General features: G+C 35.8%; 1 protein-coding gene across 2 annotated transcripts; it reads right to left on the minus strand.

Annotated features, from left to right (window-relative positions):
• Window positions 1-288: 288 nt before the first annotated feature.
• Window positions 289-8,229, minus strand: LOC141701485 (cellulose synthase A catalytic subunit 3 [UDP-forming]-like). 2 transcript variants are annotated; one of them, XM_074505127.1, is made up of 15 exons: window positions 7,974-8,229; window positions 7,701-7,757; window positions 6,913-7,108; window positions 6,555-6,775; window positions 6,355-6,469; window positions 6,068-6,263; window positions 5,547-5,813; window positions 5,110-5,455; window positions 4,880-5,017; window positions 4,374-4,499; window positions 4,081-4,293; window positions 3,613-3,877; window positions 2,428-2,630; window positions 1,680-2,030; window positions 289-1,077 (listed from the first exon to the last, which is right to left on the minus strand). In XM_074505127.1, the coding sequence occupies exons 2-15, from the start codon at window positions 7,722-7,724 to the stop codon at window positions 493-495; spliced, it is 3,246 nt and encodes a 1,081-aa protein (XP_074361228.1). In that variant the 5' UTR covers window positions 7,725-7,757; window positions 7,974-8,229; the 3' UTR covers window positions 289-492. The 2 variants fall into 2 exon arrangements, with proteins under 2 accessions (XP_074361228.1, XP_074361227.1); XM_074505126.1 differs by having other exon boundaries at window positions 7,701-7,786.
• Between the last annotated feature and the right edge of the window lie 631 nt (window positions 8,230-8,860).

Below are 8,860 nucleotides of genomic sequence, written 5' to 3' on the forward strand. Positions count from 1 at the left end.
GTCTGTAGAATATTTTTGCAACTGTTTACTGTCTAATATCCATGTTCATTTGTCTACTTTCCAAGGTCCATCTTGATGTTGATTTGGAGATGACTTCAACAACCCATATTTCCAAACCATGCCTCCAGTTTTCCCAACACATTTTCGTTCATATGATTTAATTTTCACCCAGTACTAAATGCCTGACAACAGCAATAGTTATAGAGTCTAGAGTTCTTTTAACGCACCTAACAAGTTTGGGAAACACACACATTAATATACAGTGATTCACCCATCTCTTCGGACAACTTAGTATCGAACCAAGTGTTTACTTAATTACTTAATTTACATAATTTATGTCAAAAATAACAGAATCACACAGTGTTCCACTTTCCTCGTGAAAGTGCGATTTTTCAAGTTGAGAAGATTCTGAAAGCCAAATGAAGCAACTTACAATGACCAAAAAACACATCCAACCAAACTCAGCTGCTTGTGCATGAAGGATTACGAACCTTAACAGTTAATTCCACATAACTGAGTGTTTGGGCCAGTTACTCTAGTAGTAAAGGGATCAACACGTACCCATAACAACGAAAAGATGGAAGCAAGAAGGAGTGACCAGACGACGACAATAGTTGGCGTCCGGTTTTGGCGTCCCATCAGACCCTTTAGAAACGGATAAAGATGAACAATCACCCAAAAGGAAAAGAACAGTTTGCCAAATAGTGGACCCCATGACTGGTAACCACTGTTGACTGCATACGAAATTCCTGCAACTGAACCACCTATGTTGATTAGCAGGAGAGTTGTGGGTACAATCAGTAGAGTTGTCCATTTGAACATATAGAGTTCAGCAAAATCTCCATCTTCATCTGATGCCTTAGAGGTGACCGTGAAATTTGTATCAATTCCAGCAAGCACTTTCAGCAAGCCTTGGAAAACAGCAAAAAGATGGGCAGAAACACCACCGATAACCCAAAATTGTTCATTTCTCCACCATTCGTCTATTCCTACCCCGCTCCACCTCATCTCCAATATACCAGTAGCAAAGATGGAAAGAAAGAGGGCTATAAACCAGATACTCGCAAGGTTACTGATCTGCAGCGGCAATTGACATCGGATAAACATGGTGGTTATAAGACTAATCTATGTAAAAGTAGACATTAAGCCTTTCACAAAATAAGCTTTAAAATGTTTTTAGGTTAACAAAACCATTAACGACTTAACTAAAGCCATATACTAGCTTCTAACCCGTGCTATGCACGGATTAATTTTAACAATTTGCAACTTATTAATATTATAGTAAAGTTTGGATATCAAAATAAAGAATATTATATTGCATCAATGTTTCTCATTTATCTGCTTTAAAATCTAAAGGTAGTTATTTACTGTACCAAACTTCCGACAACCAACCAAATATACCCTACTTTGCTTAAAATAATAATAGTATAGTATAGTATAGTATAGTATAGTATAGTATAGATAGATAGATAGATAGGTGAGCAGTTTAGGTTATTATCTGTTAAATCAACAAAGAAAAGGACCAAAAAAAACCGTGCATCTGTTGGCACCAAAATATAAAGGTGAAAAGAAATCATGAGCTATATATATGTTCATTAGTATAACTGATTTTTTTTTTGCCAGAATATAACTGATTTTACTATTGTGCTTGAAACAAGGACAAAGGTGATATAACAAACCTTTGGTATGATGAACTTTCCGGTGAGTAAACAGATAGCTGGCAATGTACAGTAAATGACTAGAGGTAGAGAAGTGATTGGATAAATAGTTGTATTGATATACGCAAATCTCTCAAGCCATTTTAGCCTTCCACCGTAACCATACCATATTGGGCAATGCCGACTAAAAAGAATTTCTACAGATCCCAAAGCCCATCGAAGCACTTGATTTAGACGATCTGAAAGATTAATAGGAGCAGAACCTTTGAAGGCTGGGCGATGTGGCATACAGTATATTGATCGCCAACCACGGGCATGCATCTTGAATCCAGTAAGAATATCTTCTGTGACAGAACCATAGATCCATCCAATCTGCAGATCAGGAGACAAAGATGTGAAGAATTGCCACTTGTATAATAATGCACAGCACCTTTACAACTATTGAAAGGTAAGTCTTAGTTGCCAGTGTATCATTCATTTGTTTGAAAGTATTTGGTTGCACATGTACTGGATTTAAATTTTAAAATAATCATGACATGAGCCATCTTCATCAGGAAACCTGAATATCTATATGAATTCCTTTTTAACATTAAAATGCTAAGTTCTAATTGCTACTGCATTCATGGTAGATCCTAAAAGGGTGTATAAGGAGATACACCAGACCACGGCCTTCAAAGTTCAAACTTCTTCTTTTCTTACAAATCCAGATGAAATACCATATAACTAAATCAAAGCTAAGCTAAGAAGATTAAAAGTAAGACCAGCATACCTCCTGTCCCCAATCTGACTTATCCTCGTATCCACAACTGATGACATGAATAGCTTCTTTAAGAAGTGTCTCTGGTGTTGCAGACTCAGGAACACCACCATTCTCCATGAGTGTAGATGCTACGAAGACAGTAGATTGACCAAATCTTTTCTCAAGGCTCGCTTGTGACATGAGCAATGACTTCTCATCATCAAATCCAGCACCTGAATGTAAAGTAAAATGTAAATGTGGAGAGGCAAATATTAAATATATTAAAGCTGATGGTAAAATATTGAGAAAAAATGAGTAAACAATGAATTTTGCATAATCAAGATTTATCTTGTTGGATTTCTTGTACTCATAAATTGCATAGTACACTGGGCACAATGACAATGTACTCGGAACAAGAACATTATTGAGAAGTAGTTAGGCATGACAAACAACCCAGTGTAAGGATATCAAAATATCTTTTTGCTTGCCAACCTTCCACAACATATCAGCTAAAGAATCAGAGACCAACATCATGTTACAACCACTAAAGAAGATTCTTTTTAGTGGTGTATATATGGCTGCATATAATATTCATAGCTACATCTATCGAAACTTCTTAGGGATCGGGGGATTTAAAAAGAAGTCTTTAGAATGATTATACATCTCAGAAGTCAGAATATTTGTTTATACTTGGGAGTTGGGAAACATGTAAATTCATCCAGATATACCAGTATACCATTAACTAGTACAAGTCAGCCATCAGACCAAAAAGATACATGTATCTACCCACATTGATAAACAATGTCTGACTGAATAGCGAGCGAAAGCTACTCATGCAGTAAATTGCAATCCCAAACCTTTTTTTATTAGTTTAACAGTACTTTTTGATAATTTATTAATCTAATAGTAATTGTAACTTAATGCAATCATCACACATAGATCATGGTTAAAGATATAAACATCGGAATCAAGCCTACTACTTCATTAAACAAAGCCCCCAGCTAGATTGTAGTCCTTTGCACCCACTTATCAAGTACTGTTAAGTACTATAATCTAAAATTTACGACCACTTAATCATAAAGGATTAAACAATGCACAAAATATAGAGAGAAAGACCATCTCTACCGCTTTATGTGTTGAAAACAGTATGCCATTTAAAATGTCCACAAATTAGAAAGCAAATAGCGCCGATACTTCAGAATTAATTTGAATTACCTTCCATTCCTTCCTCGATGTCTTCTAAACTGAACACAGGCACAGTGGGATCAGCGTACTTGTTAGATTTCTTTTTGTCCGACCCATTCTTACTTGATTTAGATTTTCTCCCTCGGGATCCACCACAAAAGGAAGAGAGAAACCCAGATTTTTTATTTTTAGGTTTAAGAGGTGGCTCATAGCCATATAATGCTGTCCTATTAAATACACATCCAGTACCCACATATACTGGTCCCTGAATGCCATCCAAACCTCTCAAATTTATCTGGTTCAGCAGAAATATGTGGCAGGTCAAAAATTATTTTAAAAAGAAAAATTAAGTATGGTTTACCCGGACAAATGAACAACAAATGGCCATAAAGGTACTAATTATAGAGGCACAAAAAGCATAAGCTTCCAAACAGTTGGATATAATGTCTACATAATATACAGAAAAATAGGATGAGGGGGACAAATAGAGGAGCTTACATCAAAGAAAACAGTATTTCTATTGGCATATCTATCGTTTCGATCAATACCATCGAATCTCTGAGGAAACTGAACATAGCATACATATTTTCCGAGATTGGGATCCATCATAAAGCACATTGCTTCTCTAATAGCCTTACTGTTGTTTATGTAGTGATCACAATCGAGGTTCAACAAGAAGGGCCCGTTAGTGAGGACTGCTGATACACGAACCTGCAAGGGGAGTCACATTATTTTAATAGGTAACATATGCAAAATAAAAGAGATATGATCATATATTTCTGATAACTTACAAGTGCATTCATTGCACCAGCTTTCTTGTGATGCTGGAATCCTGGACGCTTTTCACGAGAAACATAAACCAGGCGAGGAAGCTCATTGCCCTGGCTGTCCAGACCTCCATTTTGGCCCAAGAAAACCTGTAATTACTGAATTAAGTCAGCTCTTTATTATTTTTCTTTTTTAATGTTACCAGTGTGCCACAAAAAAACAACCAACTGCTGTCCAAAGAATTTCATTTTTACTTTTGGTGTAATTAATGTAAGTAGAGAGGTTTCCCCAGCATATGGAAAATAAGAGATAGAAGAGAAAAAATTACTGCAAAATAAATTAAATGAATATTAATTTGGTAATAGCCGGGCAGTAATTTAGTATAAAAGAGTGTGCAATTGAAGTTGGCCAGGAAAATAGCAATCCAAGTAGTTTGTAGCAAAAAATATCTAACCAGTGACTTGGAATAAAGGGGCAACGAAAGAAGGAGGCTCAGTTCCAAATTTGAATGAAGGCTGACCAAATTTACCTGAATCATTCCAGGATGATCCCTGGTATTGTTTCCAGGCCATGGCGTGCCATCTTGCATTATCCAACCTTCTTCCGGGACTTTCTGGGCTTTGGCAACAAGTCCATTTATACGGACTTTAAACTCCTCGTATTCCCTCTAAAGAACAAATAGATTCATAAAGAGATTGCGCAGATGTACAAAAAGACGACCAAATTTTTGTATTCAAACATATATATATATATATCTACCTTCATTGCTCTGCGGTCTTTGACAAAAGATGTCTGAATTTTATCCTTCAGGTAATCAATCTTCTGAGAAAAATACCATTCTGGAGCACGGGGCTCAATGTTATATTTCTTGGAAAAAGGTACCCACTTCCTAGCAAACTCTGATGTTTCAGACAGAGCTTCAAATGTCAACATTGCAGCTCCATCATCAGAGACGTAGCATGAAACCTTGTCGACTGGATAATCAACTGCAAGAATTGATAGAACTGTATTGGCTGTAACAAGAGGAGGCTCCTTTAGGGGGTCAACTGTACTGACAAATATATCAACTGCAGCTAACTGGGATGGCTCGCCTTCTGGGTCATATCTATACATATATTTACATCAATTAAAATTCAAGTAAAAGAAGACCTGACATAATTTAGTTTATTGGAGCTAAAGGGGTTTATTAAAAGAACCTCAGTGCAAGCCTGTCAAGATATGTTTCGCGGTTGAATGGGAGCCACTTAGGGAACTGATCCAATATCCAGGATACAGCAAACCAGATCTCACATATCACAGATAACAGCCACAATGGATAGGCATTTTTCACAGGATTTGTTATCCGGTAATGCAAAAATGTGCAGAGCACAAGAAGTCGAACGACGATAACCATTCTGTAAGGGTTTATCCTAGAAGAAGGTATGGAAACTTTTCTTGAAAGAGGTTGCCTAGCTTCATCATTTCTGCACCATGATCACAACAATTCAATACCAAGGAATGGAATATAACTCCAGAAAACTAATCCACAACTGAATACAATTCGTCAGCTACAAAAATTAAAGGCAGGTGTTGCTTATATGTCTGTAAAACTACAAAATGATAAACGAAGAGTTGCGCTAGTTTAAGATGTCACAATGACATATCATAAAAAGAACTTGTAAAGACTAACTAAATAGATTGACCAAACTAGATAGGAAAATATGATTTTGGAACTAACAATAAAGATTCATCCACTAGCACATCAGTGCTGGTATCAATATCACCCCCTCTTTCGGAAGCAGCACGACTAGTAGTCATTGGAGCAGCATTTTTATCCTGCTTCATTTTCCAGCCATCAACTCTTTCTTTCCAAGCTACATTGCCTAAACCAGGGGATCCAAACTCCCTTACTGGATCTACAATCCTGATATTAGCTGCAGAGAAGTGCCTTGTAAGGAGAAGTATAGAACAATTACAAAAAAAACATATTAAATAAAAGGAGATGCAAAGAAAAAAGACACTTACGTGACTGAGGCACATCTGATGCATAACGGTGGTGATGAACTCTTTTTCCGCCACTTGGTCCAGGAGATGCCATGGATAGACGTTCAGATGATGCTACAGACATCTCTCCAGAAACCTATGACGTAAGTAACAAGAATTTTATTCGACCATTAAGTACATATCTGATATAAGGTCCTGGATCTAGAAACTGATTATCATACCTCAGTTCCATTTGTGAGTAAAGGAATGTGGTTGTGAGAAACCTCTTTATCATAAATTGGAGCCCTAACATCTTCACCCCGTCCATATGTGGTATGCCAGCTTAGCATGCGCTCTGCAACCTTCTGCTTTCTACTTACATCTTCTGAAGGGTATTGGAAGCTACTAGCAGGGTCATCCGCAATTGCATCTTTTTCTCCATCCCCTCGAATAGCAGGACTTCCTAGGGAAAAAAAAGATAAATAAAGTGCATCCCGACGTAAAAACTTTGGTCTATAATCTCAGTAGGTCAATTAAGAAAATAAGCCAACAGAAGCTTGATTTAAAAACACTTCTTGAGCACAATGTTTTTGAACGGACCTTTATGTCTCTTGTATCTGGTTTTGCATTGGGGACAGGACTGATTCCCTTCCTTACGCTCATACTCATAGCAAGGCCTGCAAACCGCAAATGCACATACATCACAGGCAACAAAGATTTCACCATCCACAGTCACGCCAACATTATCACTGCAGATCTGGCAAGAATGAGCACTTAAGCTCTTCAAGGACTTGCCCTAACAATGAAAATACAAATAAAGTCACAATCTTAAACACTTGCACATCCATGAACATTAAGGAAAAACAAAGAAAACTATTCCCTTAAAATTGCACCTCAAGCGAAACTACAACGTAAAAGCCATCATGGAGTACACAATATAGCTCTACTCTATAGTTTAGATTTATCTATATCACCAAAATTATCCAACTTTCTATAGATACCAGGATTACAAAATCGATGGAAGAGAAACCACATTAAAGATGTATATCACCTGATACGCATCACTATAATCTACAACACACCCTACACAATGCACAGGAAGCCCAGAAACTGTATGAAAGATTCCCATGTCTCAGATGTGTATCGCCCTCATGAATGTGGTATTTTGGCCAACACACTTAAACTTACCACTTCAGATGACACTGAAAAATTTACCATCATAATATTACACACACAATAAAAATCCAAAATTGATAAATTCCCATCTTCATTTCTAAACAAACCCTTAAATTTCAATCACACAAATTAAATGCAAACAAAGTAATATCATAGAATTACATAACTATATAATTACACATATATATTAATAATAAAAAAAAGAAGCTAACCCCGGATTCTCCTTCTGATTCCATAGCTGCAAAATCTCGAAACGCAATCAATTTCAACTGAAAAAATTGGCGCCACAGATGAAGCCCTTGACATAAAAATAAAATAATTACAACCAAGATATTAGCGAATCAGCAACAATGAAGCCTTGGACTTGATAAAAACATGCACAAACTCACAATTTATAATATAATAAATTGGATTAAATAATAACAAGTTAGGATTGAATACATAAATTAAGAGTATAAAGTAAACAAGAAAGAGAAAGGGGGTACCTCGGGATCCGACCCGAATGCAGTGATCACCGTCCCAGAGTGGCACAATGCACTTGGGGTTTAACCAAACACGGTGTTACGTACATACATACATACATACATTACATACACACAAACAAACTTGAAAGTAAGAACAAAGAAGCGATCTTGACTCGAGTGTGATCAAGTGCTGTGCCTGTGCATGTGTTTTGAACTCAATAATTTCCATCTTACATCAATATTCATTATATTGGTTGGGAGTATTCTAATGTTTAAATTACGTTATAATTTTATAACTGAATTCGTGAATATTTCTCTTTATAAGCATAAAATCTTTCAAATTGTATGCCATACTTTCTTTTTGTTTTTTTAATAAAACTAGCCTACGGCCTGTGCGGCCCGGGGTCTTGATTAATATTTATATATTTTTATTTTGTATAATTTTATTAAATTTCTATATAAATAATCAAATGTTAAATAATGATTATATAATTATACTTTAAAGTTAGATTCAAATAGTATATGATTGATTAGATTTTATTCATAAATAATATAGTAAATGTTTGTTGTTGGTGAGTGAGATTCGAATCTGAAAACTTATATGTATCTTTATAAATAATATAAATGTTTGCTGTGAACAGGATTCGAACTTGAAAAATTATATGTATCTTTATAAATAATAATAATATAAATATTTGTTGTTGACGGGATTCGAACCTGAGAACTTGTGGAGTGTATTTAGTTAGTATTTGGATCTAACGACTCTGATTATTTGATAAGAAGATCTGACGGTGGTAAGGGAAAGGGATAACCAAAATGAGGAGTTAACCAAACTACAAATTATACCTCATTCCGGCTATTATAGTATAGTATAGATTATAAACTTTGTTGTCTAATAATTTTGATAA

The sequence above is a fragment of the Apium graveolens genome, unplaced genomic scaffold (genome assembly GCF_009905375.1).
Source record: "Apium graveolens cultivar Ventura unplaced genomic scaffold, ASM990537v1 ctg3909, whole genome shotgun sequence".
NCBI lineage: Eukaryota > Viridiplantae > Streptophyta > Magnoliopsida > Apiales > Apiaceae > Apium > Apium graveolens.

Bases quoted from the DNA above. Each gene is read 5' to 3' on its own strand.
- LOC141701485 (XM_074505127.1), bottom strand. From the start codon at position 7,724: ATGGAATCAGAAGGAGAATCCGGG. The intron at 7,109-7,700 runs GTTAGCTTCTTT...TTTCATTGTTAG, and splicing joins AATCAGAAGGAGAATCCGGG to GGCAAGTCCTTGAAGAGCTT. The intron at 4,294-4,373 runs GTAAGTTATCAG...CTCCCCTTGCAG, and splicing joins CTGGTGCAATGAATGCACTT to GTTCGTGTATCAGCAGTCCT.